The 25,690-nt window shown below is 40.5% G+C and overlaps 1 protein-coding gene across 1 annotated transcript; it reads left to right on the forward strand.

Moving 5' to 3' along the window:
- Nucleotides 1-17,133: 17,133 nt before the first annotated feature.
- On the forward strand, nucleotides 17,134-21,571 carry spag8 (sperm associated antigen 8; the record flags this gene model as incomplete). Its single annotated transcript, XM_079814189.1, has 7 exons — nucleotides 17,134-17,202; nucleotides 17,305-17,464; nucleotides 18,015-18,060; nucleotides 19,068-19,182; nucleotides 19,399-19,461; nucleotides 19,551-19,678; nucleotides 21,331-21,571. 7 exons carry the CDS (start codon nucleotides 17,134-17,136, stop codon nucleotides 21,569-21,571), a joined length of 822 nt encoding a protein of 273 aa, XP_079670315.1.
- Nucleotides 21,572-25,690: the final 4,119 nt, after the last annotated feature.

Here is a 25,690-nt window from a genome sequence, read left to right on the forward strand (position 1 = left end):
TGTGCACACCTGGTGGCTGTGCTTAACCAATTGGTTCATTAGTGTGTTCATTTGAAAGCCTTTGCTTTGAAATTGCAAGGAAATTACATCATGATACATTTCTGTGTCAAATGAATGCAAGTGTTTTGCAAATCACTGTGTGTAATGTTTAGCAAAAAAATGTGAAGCTGACAATGTGCTTACAGTTGTGCAAATCTAGGCTGGTGTTTTGCTCCTTGAGTGTAAGGTTTTGCTAATTGTGGGAAAGTTTTAATTTTAGTGTGTACGCAATTGAAAAAAACTGTAAGAATTAACAGGTTCAGATAGATTTTTTTATTGAAAATGTCCTTTAGTTGGGCAGTTTGACTCTTGGTCTTTTATGTGAGTTTGAGGTTTTTGTAACAATGTTTAACAAAACACATAATTTGTTGCAAAGAAAGCTGTAACCAATGATCAAGTGATTCAGATAACAGCATTATAAAGGGGAGTAGTTTACTATTTTATTCCTGATGAAAATGAGTATTTATGAATAATCTATAATATTTACCACCAAAAGTTTTATGCAGCAGATCAGTCATTCTGAATTTTTAAATACATCTTAGAAACTTTTTTTAGACACGCACACAGACATCAAGAATCAGCATATGAATCTCAACAATGGTGACATGTTTCATGCCACAATGCATGCTGGGAGCCATAATTTTAATACTTTGTTGGCTCCCAGCATGCATGCGGCATGAAGCATGTCACCATTGTTGAGATTCATATGCTGATCCTTGATGTCTGTGTGTGGCAAAACACTTTTTCCCCATGTAATGTATTTTAAATTCAGAATGTGTGATCTGCTGCAACAAAGTTTTGCTGGTAAAATGTTGGTTAGAAATAATATTATTAATTTATTAGAGTTTATTAGGCTGAAAACTTAGCAAAAATTATGTGTTTTGTTAAACACTGTTACAAAGGCCACAAACTCACACGAAGAGGCTAACTGCCCAACCAAAGGAAACACAAACACAACATCTAAACCTGTTAATTCTTAAGAACTTATGTTTCCAATTGACAACATTTCTTGAATTGGCTCAACTACAAAAGATTTGTTACAGAATAGTTGCATATCTCCAGAAAACGAATAATGTCAAGTTGACTCAACGAAACATTTTTTATGTCACAGACAACTTATTTTTAGTTCGTATAACTGTTATTTACAAAAGTTGAGTCAACAAAAAAAGCTAGAGGAAATTGGTACTAAGATTTTTTTTGTTGTACAACCTTACATTTTTTACAGTGATCAGCATTAAAGAACTACCCCAACTGTTAAATGACAGATATAAGATTAAAATAATATCAGATTTGTCTTATTTTAAATAAACACAAAAAAACAGAGATGAAAAATTAATTTAAGTAAGAAATTTACTTTTGCTAGTTAAATAAGGAAGTACGCCCATCTAATCTACCAATTAATACCAAGGTACAAAACCAGCAGCTTACCTCTTCCCGTTGTTAGTTCTTGCAGCATTTGACCCGCCCAAACGGCATCATGACTGACTTCAAGGAAATCGAATTGTTCGAACTTTCTAACGTGCCAGAAACACCTGCACGTGTTTCTCCCAACAGTTTGGATCCTCCTTCACTGCACATTTCACCTGTTGATCGTCCAGGTCGCCGGTCTCTCCGCTCCACAAACCAGCAAGCGTTATCCAACGCGGGTATCCATTTCTCCTGGAAGAATTCAAAAGCGCAACTTCACGATCTGCTCGTGCGCTCTCATCAAAAAACCCAGCGTCCTCCAAGCACCACCCAAGCCTCAACGCATGCAACTGTACGATCCATACGGTTTGCCTCCAACCCGCTACAGTTTCAGCTGGCAGCCGCAGCTGCCACAGCTTCCTCGTCCGCCGCTCATTGCGGCCGGCCGTCTATCGGGGCCACAAACATTAGTTCCGCGGTCGCCCGCCATAAATTTGCGGCCTCTCCGACTGTGACTGTTACCTTTCCTCCAGCCACAGGTGAGTCTATCACAGCTTCTCCTGCCCACGCTTCCAACATTTCTGTTCCTCCTGTCTTTCATCCCCAGTTAAATCCATCTAGCCATGGAATAAATACAAATTTGAGGCTACCTGTGCAAATGCCACTACCCCCCCCCCTTCCTTTCCTCTCTCCTCCGCTATTGGAACAGACCCAAGCGTGAGGCTGCCTCCGCAAACGGTCATGCCCCCCTCCCCCCCCCCCCCCCCCCCCCCCCATTAATTTCTCCTCTGCTATCGGCACAGACCAAAGGTTGAGGCTGCCTCCGCAAACGGTCCTGTCACCCCCTCTCTTTTCTTTTTCTGCCGGCATTGGAGCCGATCCAAGCATGGGGTTGCCTCCCCAAGCAATCTATTCTCCAACCTTATTTCATCCAGCCACTGCTTCCTCAACAGTTCCTCGCCTCCCAACATATACACTCTCAACTGCATCTGCTCATCCAGTTCCTTCCAACTCTCTTGCTATGAATCCACCACCCGTCTCCACCCATCTACGTTCCCAGATTTTAGTAGAAATTCAGAGCATTAGCCCCGGAGGCGGACCCAGATCCAACCCCACACTCTAAAACCGGATAAGTTGAGTTTACTTAAAAAATTTGAGGAAAGTGGTTGCCCTAAAAAATTTAAGAAATGATTACTTGATAAACTTGATATTAGTCGTTCTAATAACTATTTTAAGTTGAATAGACTAAATACTTTAATTTTAAGTAATACCGCTGTTTAATTACTTCACTTATCTTTTTAATTGCATTAAGTTGTTCTTACTTAAACCGTTTAAGTTTTGTCAACTTAATTCTATCTGGGATCTGAGGAAGTGTACTCCCAGAGTGCATTGTGGCATGAATAAATTAATTGCTTCGTTTTACTATTTTTGCCTTTATTTTACTATTTGTCTTTTGTCAGTATAACCCCAATAATGACAGCAAGTAAAATAATAAAGGTCGTATTAATAATAATAAAAAAAAATAATAAAATAAAAAAAAATCCTTGTTACCATTGTTGTGTTTTGCATGCTGAATGTTGAAGTGTGTGTGTGACACACTCGAGCATGGTCAAATGGTATTGTCACAAACATAGAGGGATTATATCAACTCAATTAAAAGGTTATGCCATAAATATTAGCAAAACAAATGTTAAAAGGTCATTATTTGACATGAAAAATAGTTATGTTCTATATCATTAATGGACAAATATTACATATATACATATATTACTTCCCTTGTTTTGAAATCAATTTCTTGTTGCATTGCTGCATTAATAGGAAGTTGATTACTATAATATGAATGAAGTTCCAAGTGTCCAACCAAAGGGAACACTAATCACAATTATGGTGAGAAGAAGTGGAGGAAATGAGTGATAAGTCTAGAAAAAATTGCCCCGCCTCAAAAACACTTTGCCCGTCCGCCCATCCACCCGCTTGTTTTTTTGCTTTGGCAAAATGGTACTCAAACCAGTCAAGTAATGTTTACTTGAGTTTTCTAAGTAACGAAGGCATAGCATGCAAATAGTTCAGATTACTTACTTGTTTTAAGTAAGGTCAACAAATTATTGGACATTAAGTAAAGTTTACTAAAAAAGTCTTAGTAAGAACAGCTGTTGGATTTTACAGTGCAGTTCCTCCCTATTCAGACTTGATATTCCAGTAACTCACCCACTCAAACACCTCCACACTTCATCTCTGGATTCGATATTTCACGCCCTCTCACCCAGAACACTGTAATCTTACTGGACAGCTTGGAGAGCTTTCAAACAATTTCATTCCTCCTACAACCAGTTTTTCCCCAATTTTCCCCTCCTATCAATTTCTTCATTCATCTCATATCTCCACCAGATCAAGTCCATCCAACCCAGTACCATCAAAGTCTATCTCAGTGGCATTCAATTTTTCTTCAAACTAATCTACGGCCATCCATGTCCTGCCATAACAAACCCCCAGATTCCACTCCTAATCAAAGGAATTCAAAAAACCAACCCTACTCATCCTGATTCCAGGCAACCTCTAACCATTGATCTTTTAGCTAAATGTCTGACCTTCCTCCGCTCTGGTCACATGCCCCCAGAAACAGCAAGAACTCTAGATGCTATGTTTACCCTGGCCTTTTTTGGATTCCTCAGAGTTTCTGAATTCACAACCAATTCTAAATTCAACCCAGCCATCCATCCAACCTTCTCCGACCTCCAAGTTTTAGACAAGGACACCATCCGTTTCCTGATCAAACACAGCAAAACTGATCAATTAAAAAATGGTCATTTCATCCATATCTTCAATCTCCCGACACCCATCCAGCCATATTAATTAATCTCTTTCCTTCTTCCTTGCACACAGGGAGGCTCAGATCTCCTCTCAGCTCGACCCACTTTTCATTGATGAGAACTGTCACCAGGCATTGGTTCCATAAAAAGCTTAAACACATCCTCACCCACTCTGGTATCCAAGCTCAATTGTATTCATCTAACTCCTTTCGTATTGGAGCAGCCACAACCGCAGCCCAAAAAGGTCTGCCAGACCATCATATCAAACTACTGGGACGGTGGTCCTCAGACGCCTTTCAGTCTTACATTCGATCTGACCTCAGCCTCATCAAACAAGCCCATCTAAATCTCACTTCTCTTTAAGATAGCTGCCCTTCGAAACTCAATCCAACTTGTGCCTGTAAACCTTGTTTTATCGATGCTGCTGTGTCGTGCTCCCCTTTACTTGATACTACTGCTGGCTTAAGACTGACGCTGCAGTGTCCCGCCAATTTGAGACTGCCGCTGCAGTGCCCCGCCAATTCGAGACTGCCGCTGCAGTGCCCTGCCAATTTGAGACTGCCGCTGCAGTGCCCCGCCAATTTGAGACTGCCGCTGCAGTGCCCTGCCAATTCGAGACTGCCGCTGCAGTGCCCTGCCAATTCGAGACTGCCGCTGCAGTGCCCCGCTCTATCCCATACAGCCGCTGCAACGCCTCAGCTGTTTCATAAACTGCCACGGCAGTTACCTGCCTACCTCAATGCTGCTGCAGTGTCATCTTCCATTCCATCTTTTTCCAATTTTGGGGGGTTCTGGACTATTGAAATAATTATGCAGATTCTTTAAGTAATCATGAGCTGTTCCAATTCCCATAATTCTTGCTTGCTGTCTATTTATGCATTTATGTTTTTGGGGGGCAATCGGAGCTCGGGTAGAATATCCTCTCCGAGCACCTCTATAAGCAGACAGCAAGCCAAATCCGTTTACCACTTTTTACCAAGATTATATGGGCACACAAACTCGTGAATTGAAGTTACTAAACGTAATCTTGGGAGGAAGTACGCCCATCTAATCTTCCAATTAATACCAAAGTATAAAACCAGCAGCTTACCTCTTCCCGTTGTTAGTTCTTGCAGCATCCCTCCTCCTCCCCTGCTCCTCCCTTTTGAACAATTTTGCCTGTTATAGGGGGGCAATCGGAGCTCGGGTAGAATATGCTCTCTGAGCCCCTCTATAGCAGACAGCAAGCCAAATCCGTTTACCACTTTTTACCAAGATTATATGGGCACACAAACTCGTGAAATACACTAATTTTCGTCATCCTGTCATGTGTGGAAAGTTTTAAACCATGTATGTTACAACAAACCCCATATTAGGTTGTGCCCCGCTCTATGCGTTTTAGGAACGTCCCTAATGTTCTGTCAAAGATCTGGATTTTCGTCACCTTTAGAGAACGTTTGGGAACGTTGCGCATGGTCGCGAGAACGTCCCCTCCTATGTGGGTACCAGCTTAATTCAGTTAAAATTTTGTTCTCATCCAATAGTGTCAGTGCAGTTCAATATTATTGGATATTAATTTTATTAAACCCCAGCTGAGCAAACCAAAACCTTTAGTGTACACAAATGTCCTTAAATTAACTATCTAGCATTAGCATCACTGTGATGAGTTTTGAATGGAAAAGCACCACTAATATCTTCATAAAATTAACCTAAAACATTCTTGTTCTAAATTTAAAGGGGTGGTAAAACACATTGTTTTGAAGGCTTGATTGTGTTTGTGGGGTGCACTGTAACATGTGTTAATGCTTCGTTTTTTAAAAAAAAAACATTATTTTTCATATATTTGACATTTATTCTACACTGCTCTGTCCCTCCTTGTAAAACGGTCTGATGCTTTCCGGGTTGTATGAAGCCAGTCCCTCAAAAATACGCAATGGGCTCAGATTGGTTAGCTGGCCCAGTGTGTTGTGATTCGCTAACCGCAGTGTATGTTTGTCGGAAACGTCACGCCCCTTACCTTACCGGTAGACTTTGCTTTGGTCAGTATTAGAAACGATGGCGTCAATAAAACCACACCAATCTGAGCCCGAATCAGACCCAGAACATTTTAGTGAAGATGATCGAGCAGAACCTGTTCAGTCCTAATGAGTAAAGACTGCGGATCTATAGTGATCGCTACTGAATGGCACTGTTACTTTTGTATTTTTAGAACGATTATAGCCAAATATCTGTCGCAAGAACTATTAACCCAAAACACTAAACACTGGCTTTACTATAGTAGCCAAATCACACACAGAACCATGTTTAGCATGCCTGTAGATACATAATACATAAAAGCTCTAATCAAAGAATCATTTACACTAATGCCAAGTTCGCTGTTGAGATTTTAACGTTAGTGTTTGTAACGATAGGTGTTCGTCGGATAACGTTAAGTATGAATAAGCATTTAACAGACTGGTTTGCAGAACAGCGTTGTCATCTGTTTACTTCCTTGCTACAACCTATTACAGGAAAACACATCGATGAAAAATAAATCAGACTTACAGGTTGTGGCCCGTAAACAGCTTATGTTTGTAAATCCAGCTTTCAGGTCAAGCCGTTGTGCATATCCTGCATTGAACTCGCGAACATTGTGAAAGTTTTCCTCCGTGAAATGTGCTGCGGGAGGGAGCCCCGCGCGCGTCGTGCATTCACACACTGGCTGTCTTATGCAGCTGACGTTGTGCAAATCCGGTGTTGAACTCGCGAACATTGTGAAAGTTTTCCTCCGTGAAAAACTGCTGCGGGAGGGAGCCCCGCGCGCGTCGTGCATTCACACACTGGCAGTGTTTGTCTTATGCAGCTGACGTTGTGCAAATCCGGTGTTGAACTCGCGAACATTGTGAAAGTTTCCCTCCGTGAGATGTGCTGCGGGAGCCCCGCACGTGCCTGTTCCCTTCTGTCTCATACACACGTGCATATAACATGTTGTATGTTAAACGCTCTGCAACGCACCCGTCCCTATGAAGGCTGAACAAAGCAAGTACCCCAGACCTGCAATCCGGATGAATATAACAGCGTTTCCTCGGCATCGCGGCAACAACACTCCAGCCTAACTATACCACAACAGCGCCGCGATACAAAATGGCCCAACCCCCCCCTATTTAATATTCTCGGAGGAGGGGTTTATGTAAATATTGAGCCTGGTGATGTCACCAACCCTGGAGGAATGTGTGTAGTCGCCTACTGGCCGTTTGCTGTAGTTCTTAGAAACTGATTTCTTTAAAAGCAAATATCTCCCTTTGCTTTAAACTTTGAACGTTGTAACTTTGCAGATGTTGTTTATGCTAAAGCAGCAACATTACACGCTAGCTTAAGTTAGAATAGTGAAATCGTGGTTTACCACCCCTTTAACTCATTAAAACTTGCGGATGTGTGGTTTACATAAGAAAAGCACACAAAATAATTACAAGCAGTGTGAAGATTAGATTCTTAGGCTAAAACTGTAAGAAGGACAAAATTCATTATCGAGCAACTTCTATAAGAGGTGTGTGTGTGTGTGTGTGTGTGTGTGTGTGTGTGTGTGTGTGTGTGTGTGTGTGTGTGTGTGTGTGTGTGTGTGTGTGTGTGTGTGTGTGTGTGTGTGTGTGTGTGTGTGTGTGTGTGTGTGTGTGTGTGTGTGTGTGTGTGTATTCGGTGCAAAAATACAGAGCTTCTAACAGGTCATGGAAAAGAGGAGGGGGTCAGGTGATGAGCCAAAGACTCAATAAGCATCTGACTCGTCTCTCTATAAAGCGAAGGAAGAATTAATTAAGGTTGGGTAAATCTGATCCCCAACCAAATCCTGCCAGCATGAATGACCACACATAAGACACACTGTGAATTCTGGGTGGGGAAATGTTGTTTTAAGCCCCTGGAGCAGAGAGTGTTAGAAATGGTGCTGTTTGAGAAGGTCTTGCACATACTATTTGGCTAATAGACATGCTATTTTTAAACCAGGGAAAATAGTAATGGCATTGTGCTTTTGGAGAACTTTGTTGCTGTTTTAGGAGGAATGGCGTTTTTGTAGCTACTCAGTGGCCCAGAGGTTGCTAGTGATTTGTTGACAGTTTTTGAGAACATGGCTTATAGTACGCCTATGATAGATGTTTGGAAGCTTGAAAATGTTTGACAAAACCAAGTTTGACAAGTCTTGAAAGTATTTTCCATTACAACACACAAAGGTACTAAAACTAGTCTAAATGCATCCCACTACAATACGTTGTCAAAGGTTTTACAAGTCAAGTCAACTCAACTTTATTTATATAGCGCTTTTAACAATGTAGATTGTTTCAAAGCAGCTTTACAGTGTTAAACAGGGAAATAATGCAGCATAATTTTATTCAGCTGTATAGCCATTCTGGAGAAAACGCTGATGTAATCAGTTCATTTCAACTATCATACAGTGATAGTGTGGGCTTTAGATCAATAATTAGATCAGTAATTTAGTTTATATGGTTAATTTAGTTTATTAATTAGATTTATTTCGATGTTTAGTTGAAAAATGTAGTGTCCCCAACTGAGCACGCCAAGCCAGAGGCAACAGTGGCAAGGAAACCAAAACCCCATTAGGTGACCTAATGGAGAAAAATAAACCTTGGGAGAAACCAGGCTCAGTTGGGGTGCCAGTTCTACTCTGACCAATTAACAAACAACGTATGATTATTATTATTATTATTCTGGCAGCTTTACAGGTCAGAGGTCATAATAGATCGGAACATTCGAGGGACCGGAGGCAACATGCTGGAGACAGGTTTATTGAGGATGATGTTGATTAAATAATTATCAAAGTGCAATATTCGAATGATCGGAGGCAACACGCTGGAGACGGGTTTATTGAGGATGACATATCGATTTAAGTATTATTTAATTGTAATATTCGAACAATCGGAGTCAACACGCCGGAGACGGGTTTATTGAGATGCTGTGTCGATGAGGCAGTTGCAAGGGGAGTCTATAATCACGGTCTCTGCAGACACTTCAGGGTCCTGTGTTGGTCTTCTCTGGGCGCAGGTCCACCATCTGAACTGGATCCAGCCCGGATCTGGCTGACTGCAGTAAACCTCGGGTAAAACAGAGAGACTATCATTAGCTTAGATGCCATTCTTCTGATGATGTAACGAGTACATCAGGTGTTATGGGAAGTGTTCCCGGTTCCGGCTGACCTAGTTAATGCAGCCTAACAATCATTTAATTGAAAAAGTGTTTTTGTGTATGCCACAGTAAAGAGATGTGTTTTTAGTCTAGATTTAAACTGACTGAGTGTGTCTGCATCCCGAACAATGTTAGGAAGACTGTTCCAGAGTTTCGGAGCTAAATAGGAAAAGGATCGACCGCCTGCAGTTGATTTGGATATTCTCGTATTATCAACTGGCCAGAGTTTAGAGACCGCAGTAGACGTGATGGAGTATAATATGTTAAGAGCTCGCTCAAGTATTGGGGAGCTAAACCATTTAGTGCTTTGTAAGTAATAAGCAAGATTTTAAAATGTATGCGATGTTTAATAGGCAGCCAGTGCAGTGTTGACAGAACTGGGCTAATATGGTCATACTTCCTGGTTCTAGTAAGAACTTGAGCTGCTGCATTTTAGACCAGCTGGAGTTTATTTATTAGGCGAGCAGGGCAACCACCCAGTAGAGCATTACAATAATCTAGCCTTGAGGTCATGAACGCATGAACTAACTGTTCAGCATTTTGCATTGAGAGCATGTGCCGTAATTTAGATATATTTTTAAGATGGTAGAATGCAGTTTTACAGATGCTAGAAACGTGGCTTTCAAATGAAAGATTGGTATCAAAGAGCACACCCAGGTTCCTCACTGACGACGAGGACTTGACAGAACAGCCATCAAGTGTTAGAGAGTATTCTAGGTTACTATTTGTGGAGCTTTTTTGTCCAATAATTAAAAATTCATTTTTTTCTGAATTGAGTTGCAGGAAATTACCGGTCATCCAATGTTTTATATCAGCTATGCATTCCGTTAATCTTGTGAATTGGTAAGTTTCTTCAGGGCGTGAAGAAATATAGAGCTGAGTATCGTCAGCATAACAATGAAAACTAACGCCATGCTTCCTAATGATATCTCCCAGTGGTAGCATGTACAGGGTGAAGAGTAGCGGTCCTAGCACTGAGCCTTGTGGTACTCCATACTGAACTTGCGATCGGTGTGACATCTCTTCATTTACTGCTACAAACTGATAGCGGTCGCATAGGTATGATTTAAACCATGATAAAGCAATTCGACTAATACCTACATAATTCTCGAGTCTATTCAAAAGAATGTTGTGGTCGATAGTATCAAATGCAGCGCTAAGATCGAGTAACACTAATAGAGAGATACAGCCACGATCGGATGATAAGAGTAAATCATTTGTAACTCTGATGAGAGCAGTCTCAGTGCTATGAAACGGTCTAAATCCTGACTGGAAATCCTCACAGATTCCATTTCTTTCTAAAAAAGGAACATAATTGTGAAGACACTGCCTTTTCAAGTATTTTTGACAGAAAGGGTAGATTTGAGATTGGTCTATAATTGACTAATTCTGTAGGATCAAGTTGCGTTTTTTTAATAAGTGGTTTAATAATAGCCAACTTAAAAGTTTTCGGTACATATCCTAATGACAAAGATGAATTAATGATATTAAGAAGAGGATCTATGACCTCTGGTAGCATCTCTTTTAATAGCCTAGTCGGTATAGGGTCGAGCATACATGTTGTTGATTTTGATGATTTAACAAGTTTAGCCAATTCTTCTTCTCCTATAGCAGTGAATGAGTGTAATTTTTCCTCAGTGACGCTATAATTCTCTGTCTGATGTGATACTGTACTAGACGGCTGCATGGTTAAAATTTTCTTCCTAATATTATCAATCTTACATGTGAAGAAGTTCATAAATTCATTACTGCTGTGCTGTTTACAATCATCAGAAGTTGAAGCTTTATTTTTGGTTAATTTAGCCACTGTATCAAATAAATACCTTGGTTTGTGTTTGTTTTCTTCCAAGAGAGTTGAGAAATAAGCAGATCTAGCAGTTTTTACGGCCTTTCTGTATGCGATCATGTGCTCTTTTCACGAATTACGAAATACCTCTAGTTTTGTTTTCTTCCAGCTGCGCTCCATTTTTCTGGCTGCTGTTTTTAAGGGCCCGGGTGTGCTCGTTGTACCACAGCGTTGGACTATTTTCTTTAATCTTCTTTAAGCGCAGAGGAGCAACTGTGTCTAAAGTACTGGAAAAGAGAGAGTCAATAGTTTCTGTTGCAACATCGAGTTCTTCTATACTATCTGGGATGCTGAGCAGATGATACTGATGAGGAAGATTATTTAAAAAGCAATCTTTAGTAGCGGCAGTGATTGTCCTGCCATTTTTGAAGCGAGGGGGCGGCTTTGCAACCTTAGCTAAATTAAGTATACATGATACTAAGTAATGATCTGAGATGTCATCGCTCTGCTGCAGAATTTCAACGGTATCAACATTTATTCCATGTGACAATATTAGGTCTAAAGTATGATTATGGCGATGAGTGGCTCCTGACACGTGTTGCCTAACTCCAATAGAGTTTAGTGTGTCTTTAAATGCTAATCCCAATACGTCTTTTCCGTTGTGTACATGGATATTAAAATCACCAACATTTAGTACTTTATCTAAGGCCAGTACTAACTCTGATAGAAAATCAGCAAATTCTTTGATAAAGTCTGTATTATGCCCTGGTGGCCTGTATACAGTAGCTAACACAGATGTTGAACGGGTTTTATCATGTACACTACATAGCGTTACATAAAGCATTTTATTTGAAACTAGACTTCTGAGTAATACTGAAGATATTATAAATTACAGCAACTCCTCCCCCTTTACCTTTCAGACGCGGCTCATGTTTATAACAATAATCTTGGGGGGTGGACTCATTTAAGGTAATGTAGTCGTCAGGTTTTAGCCAGGTTTCTGTCAAACAGAGCACATCTAGATTATTATCTGTAATAATATCATTAACAATAAGCGCTTTTGGGGAAAGGGATCTAATATTCAGCAACCCAAGCTTTATCAATTGTTCATCTGTATTATATCTTTTGTTTATTTGTTGGACATCAATTACATTTTTACTGTTGAATGGTTTTGATGTTTTTTTGTATTTACTAATTCGGGGAACAGACACAGTCTCTATGTGATAATATCTAGGTGAAAGAGTCTCTATGTGCTGGGATTTATCTGACTCCGGTAACGTGAGACAGCTAGCAGACGGTCGGTTTAGCCAGTTTGTCTGCTTCCTGACCTGGGCCCTAGTGAGTCAAGGTTTAGCTCTAAGACTATGTGCCAAATTACTAGAGAGAAGAGCGGCACCACCCCAGGAGGGATGGATGCCATCCTTCTTCAACAGGTCAGGTCTGCCCCAAAAATTTTTCCAATTGTCTATGAACCCTGTTATTTTGCAGACACCACTTAGACAACCAGCTATTGAGTGATAATAGTCTGCTAACTATCTCATCACTCCTTTTTACAGGGAGTAGTCCAGAACAATAAACAGCCTCTGACATCGTACTAGCGAGTTCACAAACCTCTTTAATGTTAATTTTGGTGATCTCCGACTGGCGAAGTCGAACATCATTAGTGCCGACGTGAATAATAATCTTAGAGAATTTACGATTAGCTTTAGCCAGCACTTTTAAATTTGCTTTGATGTCAGGCGCTCTGGCTCCCGGTAAACAAGTGACTATGGTGGCTGGTGTCTCTATCTTCACGTTCCGTGTAATAGAATCGCCAATGACTAGGGCACTTTCAACAGGATACTCAGTGGGTGCTTCACTGAGAGGGGAGAACCTGTTTGATGTTCTAACTGGAACGGAAAAGCGGTTCTTTGGTCTGCGACTATGCTGCCTCACTGTTACCCAGTTTCCCTGCTGCGAGGGCCCTGCAGCCGGAACCGAAGAATGTACAGAGTTCACTAAGCTATTCGCATCCAAATCAGTGTCTAAAGCTGTTACATCCTCACTACTCTCAGATAAGGTATGGATGCGTGTTTCTAATTCTGAAATCTTCTCCGTCAGCCTAACTATCTCCTTACATTTATCACATGTGAAGCCCTGTTCGCCAGCGGAGAAGCCTATACTGAACATGCGGCATGTGGTGCAAGTGATAATGACAGGAGAAGACATGACTTACCGTGTTTGTTGATTAATCAAACTTACCACAATCGTTTGCTGGACACTATTTACTAATCCAACTTATGAACTCAGAAAAAGGGAGACCCGGGTGCAGAGATAACAAGCTAACAGGCTAGCGAAATGCTAACGTGTGATGGTGATTTAGATTAAAAGCTAGCGATGTCAAATTTAACGTGATAGGCAATTTTTAAACAATGTATGGTGATGAGTAAGTTATATTTAGCAGTAGAACAAAGAGGAAATATCAAAATAAAGATTCAAATGTAAGCAAGGCTGTACAGAGCTACAGACTTGAGCTACAGAGCTACAGACACGGCAGGAGGCAGACAGGAGCAGACAAGGCATATCTCCTAGAAATCCTAGGCAAAAAAGGAATGCATATGAATTTTTAGCATCATTTGGAAACAATCCTTAAAGCTGCAGTCCGTTAGCCTAGAAATCTAGACGCACATAAGCGGCAGAAAATGTATTTTGCCGCGAGTGTAGTCTAGCAACTCTCGGTAGACCTGAGAGCTGGAAAAAACAAACTCTGGTCAGGCCAATCACAACGTGTGTAGAGTCGGTGGGCGGGCTTAACATAATGACGCCACGTCACGGCAGAGTTGCGGAAGTTCCGCGTGCTACTCGTAAACAAAGAAGCTGACGAACAGCGGTCTTTCTAATCGGCTTTGGCCGCGACTCTGGAAGACTTGGAGTTAAGCTTTTCTTTGAGAAAAGAACAAAGAACGGCACTGAAGTCATTCTTAAGAAAAGAAGATATGTTCGAAGTTTTGCCTACCGGATACAGTGAAACTCTATCAACTAACGTTAGCTCGGCTTCACCTTCTTCTTTGCTCTGGTTGGTCATGGCGCTATCCAATTGCGTGGAAAGGGAATTTGAAAGACAACCGTTTATCCCGCCCCTCGGATTGAGCCCTGTCAATGGTGAGTTTCCAGACCCAACATCTTGATGTGGGTCTGGCTTGTCAGGCTAGCAGTCCGTAACTTTTTGCGCTCTAGCGGTTAATAAACAGAACTGCATGCGTCTTGCAGAAGAACATTGTTCGCCATATGTCTATGGCGAGTCACGCAGGGACTGTACTCCTCCGCAGCGGTTCCTCCCAGACCGCTCTGAAATAGTCCCAATATAAACACTTATTATAAGTGTATCATAATGATTCAGGGTAAGACAAAAACACGGTTTGGAAAATGGATTCATGTTGTACATTCTCATTATATAATTTTTGTAAATCTTGAACACAAAAAAAGTTACGGACAGCAGCTTTAAGAGATAAAATAAGTCAGTGCAGTAAAAGAGAAACCTATGAGCAGGTTTCCTTGCATGGTATCGGCTGTAATTGTGTTAGAATTTATTTTAGCATTCCCATAATATGTTTTGACTATATGGACGTCTTTGTTTTGGTGTCTTATAGGTTGACAGTTGCAAATATTCTGACCCCACTATTTTGTATGAAAGCCATATCAGTCACTGAGTGGGGTTAAATGAGGATACATTTGTGTTTTTCATTCATGCTGGTAAAAGAGGTTTTTTATATCACAACAACAAGACCTTTCTCAAGGCACAATATTGTTTCCTCCTACTGGTAAACATATCTCTCACATTCTTCAAATGAATGTTAAGAGATTTCGGGTAGAATCCAGCTACAAGTCTCTCTTTGGAACAACCTTTTGAGAGTAATAGATTGTTAAAACTATGGACAAACACAGACAGTGTTACTCAACTCAGGCACAGCAGGGTCTGATTTTTCACATAATAATTGTGCCTAAGGGAAAAGTCCAACTTTCAGCTTCATTTGAACTGTTTTCCTTTTTCATATGAAACAGCAAGAATCAAACCCTAAATGTAGGGGAGAACCGGAGCGAAAGTAACACGGGACAAAAGTAACAACGCGATTTTCTCCGAGCCCTGAATACATTTGCATTTCAAGCTATGACAGCACGTTCAGCACACAACCCATGACGGATCTGCCAAATATCATGTGATTCCGCCATCGTTTCCCGCGGTTAGGTCCGAAATGCAGTTTTCAAGTACGGCAAGTCAATTAATGAAGCGGTACTTTTTTTTCTAATTACAAGTTGTGTTTCTTGTTTCATGTGTCACAGTAATGATCAATCTACGGGTTATTTAGTGCTGTTACACACCCTGAAGGTTTGTCTTTTCAGAGTTTTTCAGTATAAAAGTAAATCGTGTTTAAATGTCAGGACTTCCTGTCGGGACGAAAGTAACACTTGTCACTTTTGTCCCGCTATTATATATATAATGCATATTATGCAAATTTAATTTAATAAAATTTTTATATTGTTCATACTGTTGAAGAAAAAACTTATCAAATAGATTGACATTGCAAATAAAAAATATTCTAAACAATTCAAGTTTGTACTGTCATATTACATTTGAAACATTTGATGAACTTTAACATATAAAATGAAAATATAATTTAATAATTTTTTTGCAAAGATAAAGGACAAAATATATTTGCAGTTACATATTAAGAAGGTCATAGTCAGGTATGTTTAATAAAAACAAGAGTAGCACCAAAAAATCTAGCTAGTATTGTTGTGTTACTTTTGACCCACCTGTGTGTTACTTTCGTCCCACCTGATGGGGTCAAAAGTAACAATGTGCAGCTTATGTTCAAAGTGAAATTATACTGTAGTCGTTCTACATTTGTACAAAATACCACCTGCTATTGATAGACCACACTTGTGAGTTATTGGCCACAGCAAAAATATATCTCGGTCTAAAACATTATCTTTTAAAATTACGATTTTCTGAAAAATGGTACTTTCGTCCCTGCTCTCCCCCTATCAGGTTTTCATAGTGGCCTTCCAAAGTTCAGAATGAGATACAGATTTACATAAAACTTAGCTCTAAACATTCTAAAAAAAAAAAAAAAAAAGGTCTGAATTTTACAGATTCTTTCTTTCTTTCTTTCTATTTGTTGGTGCATTTTTTTCACCAAGCATGAGTTTTGGGTCATGTAATAAAACTCACAATTCTAACCTTAGTTCAACAGTCTGGAGTGTGGGTTTGGGGATGAGTTTAGAGAGAGTAATATGTTCAGCACAAATGTCGCCAGTACTGTTCTAGAACTGTGAGCGCGAGGTCTTTCTTCCTGCCGTCACACCTCTGCCTTTATCCTGTTTCTGTGAGTGGCTGTGGCTGAGAGGAGCAGCGCGTGCCGTTGAACACAGACAGCAGCTGACAGACGTGAATGAGCGAGCTACACATGAGCACACAGTGTTGCCACGGATTTATCACTTATCTGCTTCCTTTGTTTTATATTTAAAGAATTTAGTTTGACCCGTTATGATTTCCATTCTTCTCTTGTGCTTATATTACTACTCACTACCACAGAGCTTTAGTTCATCCAGTTTCAGACATCTCAATTCAGATTGTTAAAAAAAATTTAGTCGTTATCTATATCATACTCGTCGTTCTACTGTATGAAAAAAAGATATAGGAAATGAAAACATATGTATTGGACAGTTGGCTGCATTGTATTACTTGGCAACACTGAAAGCGAAATGAGTTTGTTTACGTTACCATGGCAACACCCACACAAGCTGCGCTCGTAGCCAGGATCTGTGCTGAGCTGAGAGGTAAATAAAACAATATCGAGTGCAACAGTACTTTTCACTAGATTCTACTACTTAAAGTCTTTGATTAACCCAAGTCGTTGCTTATCAAACAGTGTTGTATCGCAAACAAACATCAGTACAATGACCTCAGAGGCTAATGAGGAAAATAAACCGGGTGGAAGGTGTTTACTGGGAAACTGGGTTGAGGAGGTGAGTTTCACACAACATGTCTAAATCATTCTGCAGGCTGAAACTTTAGCAAAATATTGCTTGTGATACTGGCATGAACATACTTTCTTTCATGAGCTTCAGAGGGCTACAGCATTGCTAGACAGGACTGGGCCTAGATCGTGTGTACATAAGTACGGACACACAGGGATTCTTACTATGGACGTGACTGCTGAAGTGCAGGGGATTAGTACATTCAAAGCGGCTTTCAATGCTCCTAAAATCTTTGGGGTGCGACAAAAAGGTATTAAATGTTATATATATATATATATATATATATTAAATGTTTTTGTTTAATTTGCCTAAACTGCTAGGAATTATGCAGACCAGTTATATACACCATTCCATACTGCCATACAAAACGATTCTCGACAAAACCTTATCTAGCTAGATAGAGTTTACCTTGATGAGGTATATTATTAAATTAATTTGACTTATAAGTCAAGTCACCTTCATTTATATAGCGCTTTTCACAACACAGATTGCTTCAAAGCAGCTTTACCGTGATAATAGGAAATTCATTTTGTTTTAGATGAAAAGCTAAAGTAAGTTTTCGATTGATTAATTTCTGTTGTAAAAACTGATTAGTTATTTAATTTGGCGCCATGTAAACAACATCATCCTCAACTAAAACAGAAAACTGCAATGCGTTCCGGACCATTATAAGTTAGTAACATTAATTAATAAAGTTGTGTTTCTTCAGATTAGTCCACAGAGCTTATTTCAAATAAAAGCCTGTTTTTTGTCTGCTGCATAAATCTTTTAAATAAATTTCACTTTGGTTTTCATTTTAGGAAGACGAACTGAACTTTTGGAAAAGGAACTCATCAAAAGCATAAGGTAGCTAAATAAAGAAACATTTACTTTAAAGTTTAATGTTCAACGACTTCATTGTATGTAAAACACAAATGACATTTTATTGTCCTCCCACATTTCTTGTTTCATGTGTGAATAGAGGAAACAGTGGGAGAGGAATGATGTAAGAACATTTGTGTCATTGTTAGATTCATAGTTCAATTAAATCATTTTAATTTTCTGCTTATTTTTTTTATGTAACCTTGACAACAAGTCTCTGACCCCAGACAAGTGGTTGCAATATTGTTTTTAAATAAAAAAGAGACAAAAACTGGAAAATATTACTCTGAAGTGAGACAGTACCTCATACCCACAGATTTGGTATTGGCCGGTAGGGGAAGCCAAATGTGGGCAATTCTACTTATATTATTCTAAGAACTTCATAGAAAATGTGAACTTCCTGTTGATAACAGGACATTTTCTATGAAGTTCTTAGGATAAATCAGTTAATGGATCTAAAGGTGAATAAGATACACTATATAGTAGTATTTACTACTTTATCTATGAAATTCTAACCACAATGCACAAATATCTTGTTTTTGGCATCATAATTAATTTCTTGTATATAAGGAGTTGGCTCTTATTTTGCCAGATTACTGTCCCTGTGAATAATTACAAGACAGATGTGCCTACATATATTTCAATCATATTTTTTTCTCTACCATCTGTTGATTTGGAGAGATTCCTTTTTCTACTCTTAGTCATGACTCATGAGTTATTACCTCACCATCTTCAGACATTATAGCGACTGTGTATTTTTAAGTATTTATAGATTAGCTTTATTAGGCATTTAAAATCTGACACTGACTGGGTGTGAAGCAAAGAAGGCAGCATCCTGTACTTCCAGGCGTGTCAGAACAACTACCAATCTGAGATGAATGGGAATGCTAACAGATAGCTCGCTCTCTAGGTATATTAAACTCCCTGGTTAAGTTTACAAAAACAAATTAGCTACAGTTGTTTTTAGCTTAATATTTTAATCTGTTTTACAGTGATAAAATACATGCAGAGCGGAACGCAGACCCTCCAGACCCTGAGTTGTGCTCTGTGACCAAAGCAGACTACAAGGTGGAGGTCTTCAAGTCTGTCCGCACACCACTGACCATGGTCAGTTTCTATTCACCATAACCTTTAGGGAGTAATATTTGACCGTCTTGTGGGCAAAGCATTTCAGTTTGAAGTGACAAAAAGGTCTATGGTAAATAGTTCTAAGACCTGTAAATATTTTTTTCTTTGAACATGTACATTTACATAAGTGTGTATTGGTGTGTGTGAATTTGTGAGCCTTTCTCTTTTGGGAGTTAATCTGCTTGTCTCTCACAGGATCATGATTACACAACCGAGCAGGCCATTACATTTTGGAGTGATAACCATCAGAAGATTCAGGTCAGCATATAGTGAGATTTCAGTGAATACATTTATTTATTGCAATATTGGAGTGGTTTTATAATGTTGATAATGTTTTCTTTTCACAGGGTGTTACAGCAGTTAAAACTAAAGATAGTCCATTTAAAAGAAATGCCACCTTTAGTACACCAATCGGTGAACAACTAGATCATCTGGATGACAAAGAGCTGTACCCATCAAAAAATAATGCTAATTTGTGAGAATTTTTTGTTGTTGTTAATAATTTCATTATCTCCTGTTAAATGTCTTAATTTTAGTGATTTATAACCATTTTAAATCACAAATAAACAGTTAATTTGCAGAAATGCAAGCCTTTGAATTGCACGGCTCTCTGGAATTCTGATTGGTCAGTCACTGTATATCATGATACCCGATCACATTGTCATGGTTTATTGTATGCTAATGACTACTTGACTGAAATGACCATAATGACCCTTTTTTTTTTTTTTTTACTAATTTTGTGTTCTTGTAACATTTTTAAAATGGTGTTCTAGACAAAATGCAGTAATGTAAGGCAGTACGCTCATCTAATCCTGTCAGTCACAGACAATGCTAGTCTATAAATGGCTGCTCACTTCACTCCTGTACTGTGGCATATCAAATCACCACCTCAACTTCATCTTTATTTGTATTAATTTCTATTATAAATGATGGTTAATTAATAATTAATCAAGAAGGAATTTTTAGGTCAAGTCATCCAATGTCCTCCATCAGAGACAGCAAGCCAAATCTACTTATCTTAAAGGGATAGTTCACCCAAAAATGAAAATTAGCCTATGATTTACTCACCCTCATCCTAGGTGTATATGACATTCTTCTTTCAGATAAATAAGAGTTATATTAAAAAAGCCCTGGCTCTTCCAAGCATTATAATGGCAGTGACTGTTGCTCTGTTTTTGAAGTCCATAAAAAATGCATCTGTCCGTCAAATAACGTGCTCCACACGGCTCTGGGGGGTTAATAAAGGCCTTCTGAAGCAAATCGATGCGTTTGTGTAAGAAAAATATCCATATTTAAAACTTTATAAAGTAAATTATCTAGCTTCCGGCGAATCGCCTTCCGTATTCAACTTACGGAAAAAGTGTAGTGCCCTGCCCGCGCCTCTCGTAGTTCAAAATGCTTACGCTACGTCTGACGAGCGTAACTGGTGTGCAATGTTGTCAGACGTAGCGTAAGCATTTTGAACTACGAGAGGCGCGGGCAGGGCACTACACTTTTTTTGGGGTGAACAAACCCTTTAACTCGTTAGTTTCTCGTTTGGTTTAGTACTTATACTCCTTGTGTTCCTGCTGTCTTTATCCTGTCTCCGACAATATTATGGTGCATTATCGCTGTTTTTTCGCTGAGTTTTCCTGTGAGTTTTGTGGATTAAAGACTGTTTCTGTGATTTATTCATCTCCGTGAGCTTTATACTACAACCACCCGTGACATAAGACAGGACCATAACAGTGAGCGTTTTTTCTTCCCCTTTTGTGTCTTTTTTTGTCGAACTGGATGCGCGAATGAGGCGGATTCGCGTCCTTCGCGCCGCGGGACCTCCAGACGTGCGTCAATGCGCCTTTCCATTGACTTAACATTGAAATCACTCGCGCCATACGCTCTATTTGCGTTTGGTGTGAACGCAGCATTACGCACTACCCTGATCGCTGAAGGCATGCCTTCCAGTGGACGGTCCAAAAGGGGATTTCTGCACTTTCGAGGAGTGGGTGCTGGTGAACAGCAACTCACCTTTCAACATCTGTCCCATTGAGGATAACTCCGCAACCAGCTCCACTCCATCACCACCAGAGACCAGCCATCCAACACCAGCGAGTGACATGACGGAGAAGTGACATGTGCCCACCGCAGACCATGGAGACAGCCAGCCTGCTCTGCAAGGACGGAGAGTGTCATAGCCACAGAGCCTGGACCACAAACAGAGTCTGACCAGGTGCATGAGCCAGCAACATCATGCGTCGCAGAGGGAGTGCTTGTGGAGCTTGAGGGCTGGGAGGAGAGCCCCACCCATACCACTACCCCTGTGGATGAGATGTCAGTGGCATCTGGCATATGTTTAGAGAAACTAAAGTGCAATGGTAGCTCTTATTGACTTTTTAGGAGAGGTTATACCCAGTGTTCCAGTATCTCCAGCATTCCCTGAATCTCCAGAATACCCGCCCAGCCTCACTCTCCCACCTCCTTAATCAGCCAGTTCCTCAGCCCTGCCTCCGCTGCAGTCCTTCAGCCCCTCTACAGCTCCCATTGGCATTGAGGACCTGGCCAGTCTTCCATCCATCAGCTCCACCCAGCACAGAGGATCCCCTGGTTCCACCTCTAGCCTCTGTGCCCTTGGCTCTTGCCTGCACCTTTGGCTCCGTCTAGCTCCGCCTCTGTCCTCGGTTCCACCTGGGTCTCCTTCAGTGGTGGCTTCTTCTTTGTTGGTCGTCCCCAGGGTGTATACTATCAAGTCGGCAACAACATAGCTTCTTCCGCCTTCGACTCTGCCCTGGGTTAGGACAGTGGGGGAGGGAGAAAACACCTCACTCCATCTATGGCTCAAAAAAGGCTTACCTAAAGAAAGACCGCGATATCATTAGAAAACCTTAAGCGGCTACCATATCTGGGGCCGGTTGCATAAACCGTTAAGACTAGTCTTACAAGTTAGACATACATTTTTTCTTTAAGACTGTTCATAATTTTTTTTTATCAGTTACATAAAAACATAGACTGGCCTAATTTGATACGAAAAGTAAGACTGAATGCCACTTGCCTAACTGCTAGTGGCTCATACTAGATCTTAAGACACTGTCTTAACATAAAGGCTTAGTTTATGCAACTGGCCCCTGATGTTGCTGCCTCTCCAAGGGGGAACCACAACACATGAGAGAGAGACCTCAGAGCTAAAACTATTCAGGCTTTTCATAACCCTGGTTCATACACCAAGTGTTTCCTTACTTTAAATACCCAATTTATCTAGGGAGGGAAGAACACTTACCCTTAAGCAATTTGCCAGAGTGTAGTTCGAAGATATATGCAAAACGCGCCAGTTACTGTACATCATCAGTCCAGCCTCAGAGCCTGATGCAAGTGCTTGGAACAACCTCTAGTACAATTGGTTATTTGATGCCATAAAAAGAAGAGAGTGAAGGCGCTTTTTTTTTTTTCACAGTCTATGGTCCTCCCCCAGGTGATGCGGCTGCTGTGGGAGGGAGCAGTCTCTGCACGCTACTCGGAGGGTGAGCACAAGTGGCTACAACTCTCCCTCTGGCCCTGCCTTCAGTCTGTGGCGGGCCAAATCCTCAGAGGCTTTAGGCGGGGATCTGGAACAGCACAGGATGTATTTCCTGAACGCTACTGATTGTGCCCTCGCCTCTCTAAACTTTCCGACCACAATCTCTACAGACGTGCCAAAAATCTCTAAGGGCGAGACCAGGATATCTAGGAGAAAATTTCTCTTTCTCCCTGATGTCCACCAGGTTCAGCCACAGGTGCCACTCTGTTACCACTATTGCTGCCATCATGCGACTAATAGCAGTGGCTGTTTGCTTGGTGGCACGGAGGGCTAAATCTGTGGTGCTGCGCAACTCAACGACCGCAGACAATCCCTGCCTCTAATCCAAATCCCTCAGCAGATCTGCTTGGTAGGGCTGCAGCCACATATGCCCTGCCATTCAATTGTAAGGTGGTCTGAAGGGGACAAAATGGCATGGCAGGAGCCTTCAAAGCGGATGACTCGCCCTGAGAGAGATAGCTCACAAGCGTGCGTCTCCTTTACCAGGGGCATCCTCACATCTCCATATTCATCTCAGAGATCAGGAAGGAAAGGAAGGCTCATGGGGGAATAGCGATTATGGCCTGACATAAAGCACTCGTACAAGCTACCACGAGCGACTTGCTGTTAATCACAACCCCAAGCCATATCCAATCTGGCTGTGGAACAGACCATGACATCAAACAATTCCCCGTATGCAGGGCTGGCAGGTTGAGAGAACTCAGTACAAATACAATCCTCTACCTCTTCAACCACATCCACCTCCTCTTGGCTGGATGGCGCCAGCAACATGCTCTCTGGATCGGATTACTTGAGAGACAAGTCCTTATCCAACAGATCTTTTGATTCCGTGACAGAGGAGTGTAAATGTTTCTTGAACTCCTCTGCTAGTTTGACCTGCGATCCCCAAGACGCCTCCGCTGTGCCTCAGCAACAGCAGGACCTAAGATGGACGTAGATGCTTGTTCTACATTCCTCAAGAATAAGGACAAATGCAAACAGCTTTCTCATTGAGAATTTCTCACAATGAGCGCATTCAGAAACCTTGAGAACTGAACGTGGATGCTCCTCGCCTAAAAAATAAACGTGCAGTTTGCGTGTGTTCTCAAGTGCCAAATATCTGGAACACGGAGGCACACACTTCCTGAAACACTTGCTAGAATCCATTCTGGATACTTCCTTCACCACACACTAGCTAGCAATACAAATAGCTCCTGAAGACAAAAAAACTGATGACGTGTACTACGGGCACCCTCTTTTACTTCCGGACACTTGATGTTTTATAAACAAATTTCGGGAGGAGCACATTCAGGAAATTAAAACTGTTAAGTGGAGCAGACCCAGATAATTAAACCTAATTGAACACAAGAGGAGCTCATTAAAAAATCAACGATAGGAGGTGTATATAGACAGCCGATTTACCTTCCTGTCGTTGACTGTTTTCTTAGCATCCCTCCACCACCCCTTCTCCTCACTTAATTAAACTCACATAAGACATCAAATTAATATATGTAGTCTAGTTCTAGACTATTTCCATCACGGGGGGGTACTCTGGGTTCGGGCAAAATTCCGAGCCCGGAGCCCTCCCCCGGACAGCACGCCAAATACGCATAATATTTACTCTATTTAATTTGATGTAAGTGTGAACTCGTGAATCTGCTTATGTTGTCACTAGCTGTCACCAGCGTATTCACACAGGTTTCAGACACTGGTCCAGCTGATGGCGTCCCCATAGCAACTATCCAAAATGCAGTGCGAGTTCCACTTCAAAAGGAAACCCAGGTTCCCTATAGTGTGACAGCATGTGTATTAATTAGTGAGAATTTACAGCAAATTAATTAGGTCTTTTTCGTGGGCAAAGTTGTGTAACATTTTACATGCCAAAGTATGACTTTCTTATGACTTAAAGGTTTTAATAAAGAGCAAGTAAACACTTAATTCTTCTCTAATAAAACAAATTGACAATTGACTTTGGACAAATGAGGAAATTGTTATTTTGGTACAGACAGCAACCATCTGTCCCTTTTCACCATGAGAGGATCGCTAGCCATTTGCTGAAAATCGACTGATGCTCTGTTTTTCTTTGGATCAGGGTGGCTTACTTTCTCACAGCTGTGCTGTCAATCAGAGAGCTACTCTGTCGCTGCTCCTCTTTCATGCTTTCAGCAGGGATTAACGCTGGGTAACTATGGCAACAAGTAATTGTAGACTTCATTTATTCAGTTTCCTTTTGTTTTTACAAAATTAGTTTTCTCTGAGGAACTCAACATAACATTTTTGAATCATGTTGCTTCAAAATAATATATATTTTAAATAATTGGCTTTTCTAAAGTTGCTCATTTAGATCTATTCTGTCATGTGTCTAGCCACATCAATATTTTTATACCGTCTTCTTAATTAATAAGACATCCCAAAGTCCTAATTTGAAACCAGCAGGGTGATTTTGACTTCTAGTTAAGTTATTAACAACTTTCTGCTGCTTTTTTTGTTGATGTTGTAATGAACCATAAGTATAAATTGAAATCTGTGACTATATTTCATAAAGCCCTGGCCAAGCATGTTTATTACTGAGTATATCAGTGCAAAGCTTTGCAGGATGACCTCTTGGCAACAGGACTGACTGTGACAGAGCTCCTAGTGGGCGGTAATTAGGAATCATGGGGGCGAGAAGTGGCTGTGAACATGAGTATACACACACAGCAGTGTACTAAAGGCACAGATGCCAGATGCCAAATGGATTCTTAATGATCAGACTATGATGTCATCCCTATTTATCACCAAAATGTTGAGAGAGCAGTAATGATCAGGGCTCTTAAACGAGCAGACAGTATAACACAATGCTTTATGATATGGAAATATTGATAATGTATTATTATTATTATTATTATTATTATTATTATTAATTTAAACTGATGGATTTAATCCTACATCAGTTAAAGGGATAGTTCACACAAAAAT

This window comes from Gobio gobio, assembly GCF_949357685.1.
Source record: "Gobio gobio genome assembly, chromosome: 4".
Lineage (NCBI taxonomy): Eukaryota > Metazoa > Chordata > Actinopteri > Cypriniformes > Gobionidae > Gobio > Gobio gobio.